The sequence below is a fragment of the Papio anubis genome, chromosome 6, assembly GCF_008728515.1.
Source record: "Papio anubis isolate 15944 chromosome 6, Panubis1.0, whole genome shotgun sequence".
In the NCBI taxonomy this organism is placed as follows: Eukaryota; Metazoa; Chordata; class Mammalia; order Primates; family Cercopithecidae; genus Papio; species Papio anubis.
Genome location: NC_044981.1, coordinates 124349962 through 124368802, shown reverse-complemented (window position 1 = coordinate 124368802; position 18841 = coordinate 124349962). Strand labels below are relative to the sequence as shown.

Sequence of the window (18841 nt, the reverse complement as noted above, 5' to 3'; positions counted from 1 at the left end):
AGAATCACAGTGCAGGTCCCTGGGGCCCTGAAGCAAGGTGGTTCTAACTGCAGGAGAGAATCATATGCTTTTTGTAAAACAGCCTCTGCTGTGCTACTGGGCCCTGGTAGACGCGGAACTTTGAGACCCAGTGATGCTGTATCCAGAATTGCCCATCTTAACTGGGTCCTGTGGGAAGCACCAAGTCATAAGCTAGTAGGATCGGCAGCCGTCCATTGGAAGATGGAAATGATATATACAGGAGCAGTTCCAAGCTGGACTGGAGGACATAAGCAAACTGCAAGAGCAATGATCCCAACCACCATGTCTGAACAGTGGCACCTACATCACCCCTCCCTGTGGTTGTTGGAGGACATATATAATCCGCTGAAGGAAGAGGAATGCATGGGCTTGGTTTATTGATTAATCATCTTATTCTGTAGTTGCAAGCTGAAAATGGACCCTCACTCAAAGGTGACATTGAAAAACGGGAAAAAAAATTGCAATCTTACTGTAAAAACCAGGCAGAATTTTTTGAGGTACACTGGATCATTCACTTTGTGAGGGAGGACAGGTAAAATATTTATGGAAATAGCAGAAAATGGCCTGCCAGCTGATTAGGAGTTTGGGAGGAAAAAACATGGATGATTAGGAGGTCTGGGGTAGAGGCATGTGGATGGGCATATGGAGTGGACACAGAACTTGAAAAACTGTATGATATGTTAATGCCCACCAGATAGCACCCACCACAGAAGAGGCACTAAACAACCAAGTAGATGAAATGACTTAGCCTGTTGTATTAGCTTTTGCCAGTGCCCACCTCAGTGCTGGTAAAATGCGTACACAAAGTGGCAGTGGTGGCAAAGATGGAGGCTATGCATGGAACCCAGAACATGCATTCCCACTTACCAAGGCCAACTTAGATACTGCTCACTCTCACTAGCCAACCTGCCAGCATTAGATACCAATACTGAGACCCCGATGAGGCTGTGAGGACCAACTCGTCACTTGATAGCAAATTCACTATGGTGGGCTCATTCTTTCCTAGAAGCACCGGCAGTTTACTCACACAAGGACAGACTTCCTATTCTAGGTATGTGGTTCCTTTTGGGCCTACAGGGTCCTGAACACAATCTAGGGACTTATAAAAACATCTGATCTGCCAACATGGACTTGCTGAATATGTGATCTATACATGTTAATACCCAATCAGGGAGAGTTCGCCAATGGCCATAGGATCCACGTCTCCTATCACATACTGCACCACCTAGAAGCTGCTGGCCTGATGGAACGTTGACATTGCCTGCTTTAGCACCAGGTGGGAGACAATACCCTGCCAAGATGTGCCACCATCTCCTGCACACGGTATACTTATTGAATCAGAAAGCCTGTATGATGTTGTGTCTACGACAGGAATATATAGATTTCAGAACCAAGGAGTGGAGGCAGGAGTGACCCCACTTACCATCACACCCAACGAACCATTGAGGGACTTAGTACTTCCCATGCCCGAAACTCTGGGTTCTACAGCATCAGAAGTCCTAGTTCTCAGAGAGTGTATACCTTCTCTAGGCAATATTGCAAGAATCCTATTGAACTACAGTCTGCTGCTACTATGTGGGCACTTTGGACTCTTTGTGTTCAGGGACCAGTAGGCAAGAAGTCACCATCTAGTCAAGGGTAATTTAGCATGAACTGCAAGAGTAGGTAAGCCTGCTGTCAGAGGATGGGGGCAAGAGCAGTGTGTGTGGAACTTAGCAGATCCACTGGAGGCACCCTCTGTACTCCTCGCCCAGCTGTAACTGAATGGACTAGTGCAGCAACCCTGGTCTGAGAAGGGTTTGGCTCCCAGGAGCTCAGGACCCTCAGGAATGAGAGCTTGGTTTATACTATCAAAAAAGCCACCAAGACCAGCAAAGATGACAGTTGAGGGTGAGGGGAATTTAGAATGGAGCAGGGAGTAATGAGGACCAGTTGTGGTTCCAAAACCACTTGCAGGAAGGTGCTCTAGTTGGTCCTACCAAACTCCTCTTTCAACATTTATCCTCAGGAGGAGACTGGAACAGTCACTCTCTGCGTGTTTTGGGGGAAATGGATCCACAGAGGCAAGGGGTGGACCGTGGCAGGCATGGGGAGGTGCCATTTAGATCCCCCTTCAAGACAAGACGTGCCATCCAGCTGCAAGGAGTGTGGGTAGCTGGCAGGCACCAGCTGCTACTTCACCAGGATCTACCTTAGCTTTCAAGCTGAGGTCACACTATTCTCAAGACAGGAGGGGTTGGTGGCCAGTGATTTCACTAAATTATGGAAATTGAGAGCATGTTTTTCTCTGGGGGGGCTCTTGCCAAAGACCAAGCAAGGCAGTGGTACCAGGACCTAGCTGTTTCAGTCCAACACAGGACTCCTCCAATGAGTGACCTTTTTCCCAGAGTTCCCCTGGGATGGCGGATCACCTGCTCTCCCTGCCTCGTCCTGCTTCCTCTTTTCCTTTCAAAGGTGCTTACTCCAATAATAAAACCTTTGGTATTCTAACTATCTCAGTGTCTACTTCTTGAAGAATCTAAACTGGCAGTAGGATCATGCCCCTTACTGATAGCTCAACCACATTTTCTATCTTTGGGCCTCCTTGTCTTTACCTAGCACATGAGAAGCATTTATTAGGACTTCTTTTTCCATTGCTGAACACATGACTACAGATTGCTCTACTCCTTGTTCTGTGAGTAAAGGCTGGCCGCTGTGGAAGGTAGGTCAGAGCAGGCAACTAAGAGAAACTATTAGAGTTACCGAATGGCTTATTAAGGAAAGTGGCACAAGAATCAGGTCCATATTTCATTCAAATGACCCTCCGTTCCCCCAACAATATCCTCACATCTGCCAAAGCAAATTACTCTGCTGTGCTCATTTGATGATGGAATCAGCATCACATGCAGGCTGAACCCCTACTACAGCAGAACCAAGAAAGCCACTCTTTCCCCTCTCCTCCTAAGATGCTGCCCTGATGGGTGGGGAGAAATATGGAGACACAGAAACATCTCCTTTTCACTGTGATTCTCCTACGGAATATACTGTCACCCCCACAGGAAAAGCAAGAGTTCAATCAAGATTCTTCAGAAATAGTATGATGGCAGAAAGCAGATCACATTGAGGTTGTTTCCAACTGACAGACCAAACAGTCATTTGTTTCTCTCCCCACTGATAGTAAAAATAAAGTGGAAATAATTTAGGGCTAGGGCTTCTGTCTATGATTATCTGGAACTTAAAGTATCAGGATATGAGAGCCATCAGATCTACCCCTGTGGAGCTTTTGAATAAGATGTGGTCCATAACAGAAGCGGGCCCCATGGAGTAGAGTAGCCATGTGGAAGGTGCCATGTTTCAGGGATGAGTCTCGATTCTTCTCTCCCTGTATTTCATCCATGCCTGTGAGAAGTTGTCACATCTCTCCACATGCCATGTCATCTGAACCGCCAGGCGATAGGTTATTCGTATTTTATTCCAAAGTCCATAGGACATGATGTGGAGTTGTTTTTCCACATGCCCTGGTAGATGGCGCCATCCAGTGTCTATGATGTTCCACCTCCTCTCTGTTGGGTCCTCACCTACCCCAGAGACCTTCCGGTCTCACTGCTTTTCTGTTTGGATCCAGCAAAACACTCAACAATTCTGTACAAGAAGACCTATCTCATTATTCAAAAAAATACATGTATAAACAAAAAGAAATGTTTCAAATATTTACTTTACAATTATTTTATTCAAAGCAAATTAAATACAAATGTGTATTTTTCATTAAAAATGGGGATCTAAAAATAGTTTTATAATTAGTGTTATGTTGCTTTATCTTTGCATAAATTATGTATTAAAGGTTTCTGATATCCATATACATTCTAGTCTTTTTTAGGCAGCTAGGAGAAGATTTCATATTCAAAAGCCAATGCCAGTTTTCTAAAGAACAAACGATCTTTGTGCCAAATTAGTAGACAATTGCTCCAAATCTCTGGTCTTGATTTCTGGTTGTGTGAAGGGCAGTGTTTTGTTTTTTTTCAGAGAAGGGAAAGAGTCTTCATTCTTTAGGTTTGTTTTTGCCTCCAAGACATTTCTAAGTGGGTATCTAAAGTTTTAGTTTATAAGTCTCACAATGACTTGACCCGTGCAGTCCAACTTTTAGATACGTTCATACCCCCCAAAAGATGGCAGGTGGTAGCTGCACTAGATTCAGACCAACAGTCTCCACATTATCATCCTAGGTCCTTCTAATGAAGACGACAATCCTCTGGCTTATGTAACAAATGAAGTCTAAGTACATGGAAGTTAAGGGAGTAAGGGTGGGGGTAATGAGATTATTACATTGAAATAAAGACTTGGCACACTTGTGTCCCATGTCTAAAATTGTTGAAAATCTGACTGGAGAAGATTATAAGATAATTAGCAACTCAATTATTTATAAACAAATATAAAAACGCACAAACCAAATGATGCAAAAAAACCTTTTTAATCTAAAAATTCATTTCCCAGGGCTAACTGATAGCCAGGCCCTACCAATTTTTATCAGTTTATTTGACTAACAAGAGCTATTCAGCATTTTCTTCAAAGTAAGATAATATATAATAGATTTTGATAAATTTTTCTGAATTAGGACATGATACTGTAGGCAGTTCAAGGAAAAAAAAAATAGCCATAACTTTTTCTTTGGTGTAACCAAAAGGATATCCAAAAGTTAGCAGATGTTGACATTTCAAGTGACAGGAAATTGCCTAATGGAAGTTTAAACTCTGGTTAAAAACAACAACAAAACTGTTGTAAAAGGAAAAGCCCCACCCATAGTTCTGTAGTGCAAGTTTTCAAATTTAATTCTGAAAAATAATTTTATTTCATAGGCAGAAAACAAATTCCAGCAGTGTATCACTTACTCCTCTAAAAACCCTTCCCCTCTCTGTATGTCCACACCGTCACTTCAGTTGTCAATGACCTCAGCTGCTACTCAAGGAGGAAATTCATTAAAAAATTACCCACACTTCTAAAAATCAGGCTACAATTGTGTGTATGTGGCTGCACAGCAGCAGGCACCAGGTTACAGCGTTGCCACTTCTACATGTTTGTCATTTTTACAAAAAAGAAGCAAAGTCTACCTCCCCTAGAAAAAAGTACCTGAACCAATTAGTCACTTAGCCCCTTCCCAGCCTCTCTGTGCTCACCAGACCTGCCTCACCTCAGCAGCACACGTGTGCATATATCTGTGTGTTCTGTGCATTAAGATCCAGCAACTCTACTGCCTCTTTCTTAGAAGTAACATCTTCTCCTTTCTTACGGAACTCGCTGATTTCCATAAACGTAATGCTCTGAAAGCAATTACCATCTAGTCCAGAGTAACTCCGTTACTCTATCAAGCTTAACTCTGGCTTGCTTTCTTCTATTTCTGTACATGTTGTTTGTGTATACATGTATTTTTTAAAAATTAAAATGTGTTGAAAATGCACACACACAGCCAGCATTCAGCAAAAAAAAAAAAAAAAAAAAAAAAATCTTCCCCAGGAAGCACTTTCAGAAGTTTAAGCTTCTACTTGTTCTTAAGCCACAGGGCAAGTGCCAAGTGAGTCCTAAATAACCCTTCACTCACACTGCAGGGCTGGCAACCCTGGGCCCACAGCACAGAAACAGCGTGGGATCCCCGGGTGAGCCAGGGAAGGGCGCCTAGCAGGCTTCCTAGAGTGCCGCATTGCTCATCTCCCCCCGTGTCACCTGGGAGAGTTATGTTCTTGGCCCTAACTCTCCTCACTCAGAGAACCGCCACACTGCGGGGAGGGCTCTCTGCCCTCTGCACTGGCTGTCCCATCCACGGGGCCGGGGGCCTGGGGCTGCAGAGAGGCGGCAGGCCCCTCCCCACAGAGCAGGCTGCCCTCGTCCATCTCCTCCCTCGCTAGTCCGTCCAGGGAACATCCCTCCGCAACGCCCAGAGCCCCGTGGGCCACGCTGTCCACAGGCTCCACGGCCTCCCCTTCTCCCTCCGAGATGACGGTCATGGGGCTGCTCTGGATCCGGTTCCGCATGCTGTACCTGCTGCTGGCGGCACAAGGCGGTGTTCGGCTGCGGCCGTACCTGGGGCCGGAAAAGGACAGACTCCGAGGCATCAAGCCTTCATTCTTGGCCCACTCCTCCTGCGCCCTTCTGTTTTTGCTTGGGGAACAGCTTGACGGGCTCTCGGGGGCATCTGGTGAAGGTTCTGACCTTGACCTCTGGAATCTAGGGTCTGTGTTCTTGAGCATCTCTGCTGCAGACATGCGGGCGCTGGTGTCTGAACGACTGCCCTTTTTTAGCAGCAGAGCTTTGAAATTGTCACTGCTGGTGCTGCTCTTTCGGATGCTTCTCTGAATCGATCCCACTTGCTTTGGAGAGGCCAGGCTCGGGGCAGCGCCGGTGGGTGTCACGGGTGGGGAGGGAGAATGGTTTCGGGAGTGGTCATCATCTGAATCTCTACGGCCGAGGACTTTCCTTTTGGATCTGAGATTTAATAACATTAAGAAAAAGGTTAATTCCCATGGGACCACAGACTGTGGTCACAGCCACAACCACTCTGCTTCTCTTATCGCATCTTCAGGTCACCATCTACTTCAGATTCACTTTCAAAAAATTTATTTTTCACTGGGCACAGTGGCTCACACCTGTAATCCCAGCATTTTGGGAGGCCAAGGTGGGAGGATCACTTGAGCTTAGGAGTTCAAGACCAGCCTGGGTAACACAGTAAGACCTTATCTCTATAAAAAAAAAAAAAAAAAAAAAGAAAAAGAAAAAGAAAAATTAATAAATGCATAATTATTTATTTATTTAAGACAGAGTCCTGCTCTGTTGCCCAGGCTGGAGTGCAATGGCATAATCTCAGCTCACTGCAACCTCTGCCTCCCAGGTTCAAGCGATTCTCCTGCCTCAGCCTCCCGAGTAGCTGGGATTACAGGTGCCCGCCACCATGCCCAGTTAATTTTTGTATTTTTAGTAGAGATGGGATTTTGCCATGATGGCCAGGCTAGTCTCGAACTCCCGACCTCAGGTGATCCACCTGCCTCGGCCTCCCAAAGTGCTGGGATTACAGGCGTGAGCCACTGTGCCCCGCAAATAATTTATTTTTAACTTTGAAAATTTCAAACACCCACACAAAAAAGAACAGCTCATTGCAAGACCACATGAGCCCATAACACACTTATGATAATCATGAATTAGGGTCACCCTTCTTTTGTCTCCACCCTCCCTATTTGAAACAAATCTTAGACACTGTATTAACTTACTTTGGATAGGACTAAAAGTTTTAATAATGGCCAGTTTTCCTTGATCTCTCCTAGATGGGCTGATCCAGAGTGAATTTCACATGCTGACCCTCCTTTCTTTCTACGCTTCCTTTTCTTGTTCCATGCCAGAATATCCCCTGTACTAAGATGTACCCCACTCCAGGTCCTAGAACAACTCCTCAGTTTCACATTCTCAGTTATTTTAGAAGTTGCCATCAGACCAGTCTTCCTCAGCTCTTTCAGGACCATGTGCCAACTTCTAAAATCCAGCCTTCCAGAAAACAAAGGTGAACCCTCTGTGCCAGACCCTGCTTCATGATTGACTCAGCAAAGCTTGCACTGATCAAGAAAATGTGAGGGGTGGGGTGGGGTGGGGTGGGGAAGACGAAGGGGCAATCAAAGAAAGTTGAAGGTTTCCTGTCGATATTTCTTGTCCTGAGTCTCTAAGAACCTCACTGTTCAATGTGCTTTCCATTGACAGTGGCAAAGAGATGATAAAGGCAATGAACCAAGTGGCCCCTTGCTGGTCTCTTCATGACAACAACTCAATGTGTGTCTCTTAGCTAAGTGCAGGACAACTTGCTTTAATGAAACTCGACACAGTTAACAGAATAAAGACGTGGGTGTATCTCTTTTCCTGCTATAAAATTGTAGAACATGCAGCAGGGAAAGGTTGAGAGTATGATTCTACACATACAGATTAAGAGTTGAAACCAGACTCTTCCCACCTCTCGCTGTGTGACCTGGGACAAATTACCCATGTGTGCTGTGCCTCCTCACTTATAAGATACCAACCTCACAGGTTTGTGAAGATTAAGTGAAATAAAGAAGCTACATGGCTCCCACTGCTAAAGCTTCCTTGTTCCGTCGCCTTGGACAAGTTAACATTTCTGACTGTGTATTTTTCCTATCACAAAAAGGGGAATAACAGTATGTAGGTCACAATTTGTCAGTACATGTGAATGTAGTAATAGCCATAATTGGTCAGGCATAGAGCAGGTGCTTAACAAACCTTTGAATGTCACATAGAAAATGGATTTAGTTTTTACGTGGCTTACACAGCAAGACTGGGGGCAAGATGGGCCCATGCTGGCTGCCCTGGGCTTGGTGTTCCTGGGGTCATCTCCATTCTTCTGGTCAAAAAGATGCCACTAAAGCAGAAGTTAGGAAATGGTAAGCACCCAATACAGAGTCTGAAGGGTGGCCAGAGTGGACAGGGCACCAGACTCTTTGGGACCTCAGAACACGACCTATGGTACAGGTTTCATGGTCCCGCTCAGCAGTCAACAAGAGCAGTGTCCTGATAAGAGTTAGGACTGGCTGACAAAACTACAGACATCCTAACATCTCAAAATTGTAGAGCTAGAAAAGATGTTAGAAATGGTCTGGTCCAACTACTTTGGGTTTCAGAAAAGGTAACTGAGAAAAGGTAACTTGTTAGTATGACAACTAGGACTTGAGCTTACAGCACATGGCCTCACCACTTACATGGTCTACTCCCCAAAGCAGCTCTGCTCATTTCATTCTTTTAGGTATTGGCTGGTGACTTAATTTTTAATTTAGTTTTTAAATGGTGAGGGTATGCTGAGATCCATTAAACAAGTCACAACTAAACTTGATTAAAACTATGACCTTTAATTGTAGACACAGAATTAAGAAAGAAGATGGGGTGACCAGCCTGAGCAACATGGTGAAACCATGTCTCTACTACAAATACAAAAATTAGCCGGGCATGGTGGCACACGCCTATAATCCCAGCTACTCAGGATGCTGAGGCAGGAGAATCATTCAAATCTGGGAGGCAGAGGTTGCAGTAAGCCAAGATCGTGCCACTGCACTCCAGCCTGAGTGACAGAGTGAATTGGACTCTGTATCAAAAAAGAAAAAAAAAAAAAAAAGGAAGAAAGATGGGATTTTATGAAAGCACTGTCATCTCCCAAGAGTAGGTGCCCACTAAAATAATTAAATCTAAACGTACAAATTCTTTGCCTATACATACACACAGACACACACACAAATATGTATTTTTAAGGAAGACGGCTATAAAAAGTGCTTAAACAGTTAACACTGATTTAAAAACTAATTACTTCAATAAATATAAAAACTTCACACCTCAACTGGTGTTCTACATTTTCCATCTGGCTTTAAATCTGAAGTGAATTAATTTGCATTATAAAATTTGGAAGCTGTGTTCCAACTTAGATACTCTTTATTTTAAATTATGAGCTTAAGCGCTGAAGGACATAAAAATAAAGCCTAAAAAAGCACATACAGTAGATGGATTTTTACTATGTCTGCTAATTTATTCTCAACGCTACAACAGAAATTAGCATGTGTCCTCGCTCTCTCTCTGCAATCCATTCCTAAGGCCTACTTGGCTTTTACTTCTCTCATCCGTGCACTGAATAATACGAACTGACCGATTTCTACATCTGCAGTCGATGTAACGCCCTAGTAAGAGAAACCACACATTTTTCAGTGCCTTAAGAAGGTTGCCAAAATATAGAAGAGGTTTTTGGCATATTTTTGGGAAAAAAATATGCAGTAATTTGGACCTACAACAGTTGGGTTTCCTCACTGGAACCAAGTATTTAGTACACAGGATGACCAGGAAATGCAATCTTCTCTGTGGATGGCTATTATAAATAGATAGATATGCCTGTACATTTAGCAACCCAGTGCATTCCATACTAAATGAAATACTTTGAGTCTCGGAAGAATCTTCTAGTGGTTAAATACCAGTTGGTTTCATTTAATTCAGGAAATATTTATTGAGTGCTTCTTATGTGTCCAGCGTGGTTAAGAGTTAGAAACATCTGTGGGAACTTCTAGAATTGCCACTAAAGTTTCAAAGGATGCATCATTTATCATTTCTCTGTTTTGAGAAATAATTGGATAACTAGCTACCTTTTTACTTCTAATGAGATTAAAGAAACCAGTCCATGTTAAAGCGGGTAGTCTTTAGGATCTATTATACCAACACTAGAGGAGTGATGTAAAGAGCATGATTCTTGAGGAGCACATGAATTCACCTGCTTCGTTCCCCCTGGCACCAAGTTAGATGTTTATGTGTTACATGAAGAGCTTCAGGTAGGCACAGCACTATGTTTTTCATCTTATGCAACAGCCTTTTCAGGGAGAGTCCAAGAATTGGGAAAGCAGTGCTGACATAAGATCATTCACACACAGAATCAAATGATTCTATAGGATGCTTTGTTTCAGGAGGTTTAAAAAAAAAAAAAAAGGATCTTCATTCAGGGCAAAATAAGGCCTTAGCAGCATAAGGACATTCATTAGAGTTACCTGGAAATACCGTGGTAAAGAAGTCTAGAAGGAAGCAAAAGGTTTATACAGCATTACAGCTTAACGTACTTGCACATATACAGTCATCAGTTTTTACAATGACACTGTTGTGGGAGTACTCAGCTGTTTACAATCAGAAAAATGATGCAATAAGTAAAACTTTAGTGCTAAATCATATTTACCCTTAAAGGTGACCACATATAAAAAGTACAAACAGTTCAGGCCATTACTTTGAAAATTTTACCCTTTGTTTGTTTGTTTGTTTTGAACCCCAACGATTTCTGATGCCAGTAGATGGCACTAGTGGTATACCGTAACCAGCACAAATCATTCTTTTGCTCCCGCTTAAAGGGACGTACCCTTTTATAGAAACATTTAAGCAGCCAAAGAAATTGCACTGTATGATTGTGGTTTTTCTGTAAAACGAAAAAAAATTAGAATAAACTAAAAGATCTTTAGGAAGAGAGTCCCATGGAGCTAGTCTGTGCATCCTAAGTCCACAGAACACAGCATTCCTCCTCCTGACTGCACTGTCAGCCGCTTTAATCCGACTCTCGCTAATATCCTCTGTCTTATGACTGCCACACTACACCCCTTGCCAGGAAGAGCAGCGCCTACCAGAAGGTATCACATTGCGCCTCTGTCCCCAATGTCATAAAAATCAGTGAAACAAAGTAAAACAGAAATTGGAGTCAGAGGAAATAAAACTATAAAAATCAACAGTAAAGTTAAGGAGTCATGATTGGGTGACAGAAGAAACCTTGGGGAAGAAAAGTAAATTGAGGTGCTGCTTGGAAAGAAGGAATTACACAGTAGATTAAAGTCAAAGGAAGGAGTTTGAAATACCTGTGAATAGCTGCAAAAAGGTCTTCTGTGGTCCTGGGTCGACTAGGGGTCATCACCTCATCACTCCCGTCTTCCTTGAGGAAGTCACAGGCCTCTGAGGATGAACTGGCTGTGGTGGTCTCCGGCACCCCAGCTACGGAAAAGCAGGCAGGCCCACAAGATGCACAAGTGACTAGAATCTCAGTCCTCAGCCAAGCTTCTAAATATGCTGCTTCCCTGCCATTCCTGACAATGTGAGAACCGCAGGGAGATGCCATAGGTCTGTAGTTTGATAGTTCACAAAGAAGGGAGGAAATGACACTAGCGTGAGAGCCAGAGCTCATTCTTTGTTAAAGTATAGAACGCCCATGGCATCTCTCTTAAATTTTGTTGCAACATTTCTTTGTCGCTCTTTGGAAGGGAGGTGTTACCCATTGCTATTTAATATCCAGCCTGCTGCAGATCATCTCCATCCCCCTATTTTCTGCCATGCCTTCAGGTCTAGATTTTAAAAATAATAACAAAATGCAAAGCTGGTAACTTAATCTGTGTTTTTGCACAGGAAGCCTACATACTGCTAGCTTTAACACCAATCTGATCTACCTGGGTTCTTTCCACGTGTAAGCATTCAACAGCCCTATCTGGTTCAGCTGCATATGGGCAGAGGGCACAGGAGAGAGAAGCCAGGAAGCCAGACTCACCTGCTCCGTCCTGTTGAGATAGGCAGCTCTCCCTATCGCTCCCAGCATCCGCACTGTTCTCAGCTGGCTCCTCCTGCTTGGGGGCTCGTGAGACATCGGGCTGAACCATGAGGACATTGGCTTCCACTCTGCTGGGAGACACGGATCCTGCAGCTCCTCCCTCAAGAACCGAGGTGCCAGGGTGCGTGGCATGAGAGCCAGCTTGGACTGTAGAACTCTCTTTTGCCTCTCTGCTGTGCACAGAGCCCTCCTCTCCCCTCGTGGGGCTGGGCGCGGCTCGAAAGGCTTCGCTCACGTTCTCTGCGGGCTCCACTGCAAAATCTTTCTGCGGAGGTGGTACCACCAGGAACAGTTTGGGCTTCTTGGAAATGGGGGGTGGCTTCCTCCTGGGTGAAGAGTCTGGGAGTGGGGTGGTGCTGGGACTGGGCCGAGCCTCTGCCTCCCCAGCGCTCAAAGCTCCAGGGCTGCGGCTCACAGGGCCGCCGCGCTCGGCCGCACTGCCATGGTCACCCTGACTCGAGCTCTTGGCAGGCGTCGGAAGCGAGCTTGTCACAGAGGCAGGCTGGCTTTCACTCTCCATTTCATTTGTGCTATTTCGGGATTTCAGGAGAGCAGATGGCTTTAAGTGGTACTGTGGAGCAACTGGAGTTCGTTGTTCCTGAGCTGTTCGTTCAGACAACAGTGCTGCCTCGGTCCCTGAGTTCTTTCTCACCGGCCTCAACTGCACCATCTGCAATGCTTCCGTGGTTATCAGGGGCATGGGGGGCCTGCTGGTCTCCTCCTTGGTAGAAGGCGGCCTCAAGGATCCCCGGGAGGATTCTGGCTGGCCAGAATTTGTGAAAGGCGGCCTGGTGTCTTTCATGAATTTGGGGTCAAGAGGTGGGGCGGGTGGGGGCTCCGAGAAAGGTAAGAGAGGTGGGGGCAATGGCAAGGACACAGGTGAATCTGGAAGAAGCGGGCTCAGTGCAGTGGGCGGGGGAGAAAGGCACCAATCAGGTGGGGAGCAGAAGGGAGTGAGAGCTTCTGGCGGTGGAGGGGGGAACACAGGAGAGTGAGGCAGAGGAGAGCCCTGGGAGCAATCTGTGACAGGAGGTGGGGGAGGAAGGAAAGGAGACCTGTCTGCAGGACAAGGGGATGGAGGAGAGGGAATAGGAGGAGGAGGAGCCAGGGGAGAGCCCACGGCTGGATCCAGTTTCTTCATAGTGCCACTTCCTTCAGTAGAAGTATTAGAGGAAAGAGAAGTGGACGACGAGGAAATGGATACTGAAGATATCAGAGAGGACTTCCTTTCTGGTACCCTGGGCTTGGGCTTCCCCTTCCCATTTGCTGGTGACATTGATTTTAAAAACACAGGCACAGGGGTGAGTGCTGTGGGTGTATTCGACTGGCTGGAATACCCACTGGATGGAGAAATGACTCTATGGGACTTCTCTGGTGACATGATCTTTGGTTTGACTGAACCACTGGGCACTTGAGGCATTGTGGCTCTGGACCCTTCTTGGACATGGCGGACTGGCCCGTTCCCAGTGGGCACCCCGCTGCTGGTTGAACAGCCCCCTGCTGGGTTCCCCAGATCTTCCTGCATGCCTGTGTAGTCAATGTAGTAACCCCAGGGGTCCGTGTACTCTGACTTGACACTGCTCGTGTCACTCTGCGATGGTGTGGCCCCGCACAGGGAGTAGACATTGGGGGTGGTGGCGGAAGTCATGCTGCTGCCAGCACTGACCGTGCTCTGGCTCCGGGAGCGGGGCAGCCAGGGCTCTTCCAAGTCACTGCAGGGGCTCTGGGAGGGCGAGCTGCCACCCTTGCCTGGGAGGCTCAGCTGCAGCGAGTGCTGGAGTGTGGCGATCAGGCTCTCGTTGAGCACCTGCCCGTTGGACTGGCCACTCTTCTTGGGAATCCTGCGGAGGGAGTCTGTCCGGGAGGGTGGCAGGGGAGGCTTCTTTGCTTTCTTCAAAGAGATGTTTCTCGATAAGGATTTATCCTGGTAATTGGACCGGTCCCCTTGGTTTTTCTGAGCTCTTCCATCAAAAACATTGACCACGCTGTGCCTGGGGTTCCCAAAGCCATCACTGCTATTGCACAGATTCCCAGATCCATGTCCAGAGTCAGTGTGCACAGATGTGCAGTAGCCATCATGGTCCTCGGAATACAGCGACCCAGCATCCTCTTTGTTGGACGTTTGGTCCAAACTGCAGCTGCTCATGTTACTTGTGGGAGTGGAGTAGCCAGGAGTTGCTACATGCGGCTTCAGGGGGGATGCCCTTCCATTACCTGAGGACTTGTATTCCCAGGGCTCCGAGCTGCTGTGCCCTCCACCCCCTGAATAACTAGATTCACTCTTGCCATCCACATCTTGGGAGTGGGCTGGGAAGGCTAGGTCGTTTCTACAATTATACGGCATGGCTTGGGACGCATTCTCCCTATTTGCTGGAGCATTTAGAGAGACTGCCGAGTCACAGAGGGACAACAGTGTGGGTGCACCAGGGGAATGAGGGTCTAAGGCCTGTGAAAGAATGGTGGTGTGACCCTCATTCCAGTGGCGCCCGGGAGACTGATGATCATCTTTCACAGCATGCCTGGAGATGAGGTGGTCTCTGGGTTTTATCCTTGCATGTGATGAGCCAGAACTTCTACTTTCCCGCTGCCCTGCACTCTGAGCAGTGTGAATAGCGATGACCTCGGAAGAGGAAGACAGTGTGGCATTTGGGATGATGCTGGTGGAGTAGGCTGCATGAGGAGAAACCACACATGCTGGGCTCATTACATTTTCACTCTCAAAGTGTCTCAGCTCTTGGGATTTGGGTCTCAAAAGTGTTCCAGTCTCTGAGGCACCTCCTAAATGGCCTAAGTTTTCATCTGCTTGTGGGTGACCTCCCTGGTAGAGGAATGTGCCATCCATGTCTCCTGCAGGGCCCAGGGCACCCAGCCTTGGCTCAAGAGACTGAATGTTTGCCCTCACTCCAGAACGCGGAAGACTATGGAAGCCAGCATCATTGTTGAGGCGGGAAGGGAATATGATCCCCGCAGAATCGCTCAGCACAGACATGTTGCCAGAAGAACCTGAGAAGTGGCCCATCTGGGCAGCAATGCCTTGCCCCTTCTGTGCCCTGATTCTCCTCATGGAAGGTGGTACGACCTTCACATCCTCCGTCTGACAGCTGGAGTCCCTGGTTTCTGAGCGCTGCCCAGCAGACCGATAGCTATCGAACCTTCCTAGCGCAGAGTAGTGATCGGGGGTGTGCACTGAGTGACCATCGACATCATCTTGGCCAGTGCCTGATGCTGGAGATAAAGCAGAAAGAGGCTTGTTACCTGAAAATAAAATCCATAGTTCATCACCTATACCCTCACCGCCTCTGACAGAATTTTTAAAAAAATTTTCTATTTGATTTAATGTCCTTTCTCCTGTAGGTACCTAAGTACATTTAAAAAGTTACTGATAGCTCTAAAATAAAAATTCTTGTCATGAATTTCAGGTACTTCTCTTAATTTGTACCTCCAATCCTCCTATGGCTTGAGTGCCACATATGGAATTCTCAGGTGATCCCTTCAAGATCAAGGCGCTGAGGGCTTGGAGGAGGATTTACTTTGAAATAACCACCTTTCAGTAAAGTCTTCAAGGTAGCCTTTCACCCACGGGGTGACTGTGCAGACCATCTATCAAGCAGTGACACAGCTTTCCCAAAGGCAGATGAATGTAGTAATTGAACAATAGGGCCACGGAGATACCATGTTTGAGGGGTACTGGTATAAAACAGTGTTAATTACATTAATTCTTTATGTCAGAAGGAAATTCTAAGGCAAAGAAAACTGATTTACAGGCCCATCTGTGTTCCAAACATTTCATTATCCATCTGAAGTCATTATCTGTCTGTTGGTGACATTCAAAATTCAACAGCAATCTGTTGTGTTCTGGTGGGGGAAACCGGCAGGAACTGATCCAGTGAACATTTCCTCAAATTAGGATGATTTATTCGTTGGAGTTTTACAACCAAACAGAGAATAGTATGTTAAAAAAAAAAAAAAGAAACACAAGGAAGGGCCAACAGAGAGGGACATGGACGAGGTAAACCTTAAGTGTAAACAGATTTCAAGCTACCCAGGAAAGAACAGAGCTTATGAGGAAAAAATAAATAAATAAATAAATAAATCACAAAGAACCTACCCAAAGTGTACTGAGAAAAAAAAAAAGTTAATCTTTACGACAAATCAAATCTCTAAAAATAGTAGTAAAACTATAGTTCTCCCTATGTTATCTCCATCCAACAAGGACCCGAGAGTATCTATCTATCTCAACACGGGCTTTGCTGAGCAACACGAGTCAAGCACACCCCTCTGTGTCAGTGAACACCTGGATGTGACCCTAGGGGTGATAGGGTTCCTGAGGCTTCCCTCTCCCAACACATAATCTAACCAGGGCATGGACTGGATAGAGAACGCCTTTTGCTCACTCAGAAAGCAGCGGGTAGTACTGAAATGGCAGCAATGTGCTTGTATCAACTTCAAAAGAGATGGCACCCTGGAAGGAAGGATCCTGGCATAAAGCCGCCTTCTTCACTGTGATGATGGAGAGGAAATTTTATACTTGTATTTTTAGCAAAGATGATCTATTTCCTCTCTCTACCCTCTTTCAAGTACCCACTCGCTGAAGACAGACACACAGACACACACACACAGACACACACAGACACACACACACACACGAGGCTGTCCCACACAGACAGGGAAAGTGGGCAAAAGGGCAGGACAGAAGAAAAACCCACTTTGAGGAGGTGCAAAGTTTTGCCATTTAGTAATTTAGAAGATGGGCGGTTGACTGGTATTGGTGTATCAGTGCATACAAGTTCAATTCCAAACACTCAAAATACCTAATTCCATTCAACAATGAGTTTTGAATGTTTGGAGTTGACTTTATATGAATACATTTTTTTCTTTCAAAACTGTACTAGTTTTTGCATGGAGTTAGTGGTAGATTTTTAACTGTCTTTAAGTAGCATAAACAAAATCCTGATACTTTTGGGTAACAGTTTTAAATATGAAACCATTCTAGGCATGTAAAAAAAAAATAGAAATATAGCTATTTTATCACCGTCTACAGCTAAGTATAACTTTCTTATTAAAACAAAAACATTTCCTAAAGACCTTAAAAAGCATATGAAAAACTAATATATCTTATCACAAGGACTACCAAAATTCTATTCCCAAAACAGACCCTCCAATATTTTCACAGTATTAAAAGTTTCAGAATATGATAGGAAACAGATGAATGCTACAGAGGCATATGTCATTTTACTGTGCTTAGCTTTATTGTGCATTGCAGATAATTGTGGTTTGTTTTTTTTTTTAACAGATCGAAGGTTTGTGGCAACCCTGTGTTGAGCAAGTCTACTGACGCCATTTTTCTAACATGTGCTTACTGTGTGTCTCCGTGTCACGCTTTGGTTATTCTTGCAATATCTCAAACTTTTTCATTATTGTTAGATCTGTTATGGTGATCTGTGACCAGTGATCTTTGATATTACTATTGTAATTGTTTTGGGGTGCCACAAATCACACCCACATAAGACAGCAAATGTGATTGATAAACGTTGTGTGTGTTCTGACTGCTCCACTGACCAGCTGTTTCCCAGCTTCTCTCCCTCTTCTCGGGCTTCTCTTTTCCCTGAGATACAACAATAATGAAATTAGGTCATTAATAGCCCTACATGGCCTCTAAGGGTTCAAGCGAAAGGAAGAGTTGCATGTCTCTCACTTTAAATCAAAAGTTAGAAATGATTAAGCCTAGCGAGGAAGGCATGTCAAAAGCTAAGATAGGCCAAAAGCTAGGCCTCTTGTGCCAAACAGTTAACCGAGCTGTGACTGCAAAGGAAAAGTTCTTGAAGGAAATAAAAAGTGCTACTCCAGTGCATACACAAATAAAAAAACAGCTTTATTGCTGATATGGAGAAAGTTTTAATGGTCTGGACAGAAAATCAAACCAGCCACAACATTTCCCTTAAGCCAAAGCCTAATCCAGAGCAAGGCCCTAACTCTTCAATCCTGTGAAAGCTGAGAGAGGTGAGGAAGCTATAGAAAAAGAGCTGGAAGCTAGCACAGGTTGTTTCATGAGGTTGAAGGAAAGGAGCCATTTCTACAACATAAAAGTGAAGCAGCAAATGCTGACGGAAAAGTTGCAGAAATTTATCTAGAAGATCTAGCTAGGTTAGTTGATGAAGGTGGTTATACTCGACAACAGGTTTTCAATGTAGATGAAACGACCTTCTAATCATCTAGGACTTTCAAAGCTATAAGAGGAGGAGTCAATGCCTGTCTTCAAAGCTTCAAAGGACAAACTGACTCTTGTTAGAGCCAAAGTAGCTGGTGACTTGAAGTTGAAGCCAATGTTTCTTTACCATTCTGGAAATCCTAGAGTCCTTAAGAATTATGCTAAACAGAATCTGCCTGTGCTCTATAAATGGAACAACAAAGCCTGGATGACAGCATGTCAGCTTACAGCATGATTTATTGAATACTTTTAAGTCCACAGTTGAGATCTACTGCTCAGAAAAAAAAAGATTTCTTTCATTTACAGTGCACCTAGGCTGGGGGCAGTGGCTCACGCCTGTAATCCCAGCGCTTTGAAAGGCCAAGGTGGGCAGATCACCTGAGGCCAGGAGTTCGAGACCAGCCTGAACAACATAAAGAAACCCTGTCTCTACTAAAAATACAAAAAAATTAGCCAGGTGTGGTGGCGCATGCCTGTAATCACAGCTACTC

The 18841-nt window shown here is 45.0% G+C and overlaps 1 protein-coding gene across 5 annotated transcripts in view; it reads right to left on the bottom strand.

Annotated features, from left to right (window-relative positions):
* Positions 1 to 3710: 3710 nt before the first annotated feature.
* Positions 3711 to 18841, bottom strand: part of NHSL1 (NHS like 1) — a 151156-nt gene continuing 136025 nt past the window's right edge. For all 5 annotated transcript variants that reach the window (XM_017958280.3, XM_017958281.3, XM_017958284.3 and 2 more), the window contains 3 exons: positions 12083 to 15367; positions 11403 to 11535; positions 3711 to 6474 (listed from right to left, as the gene is read on the bottom strand). In XM_017958280.3, coding sequence (XP_017813769.2) covers positions 5739 to 6474; positions 11403 to 11535; positions 12083 to 15367 — 4154 coding nt within the window. In that variant the 3' untranslated portion in view covers positions 3711 to 5738. The remainder of the gene's footprint in view (positions 6475 to 11402; positions 11536 to 12082; positions 15368 to 18841) is intronic.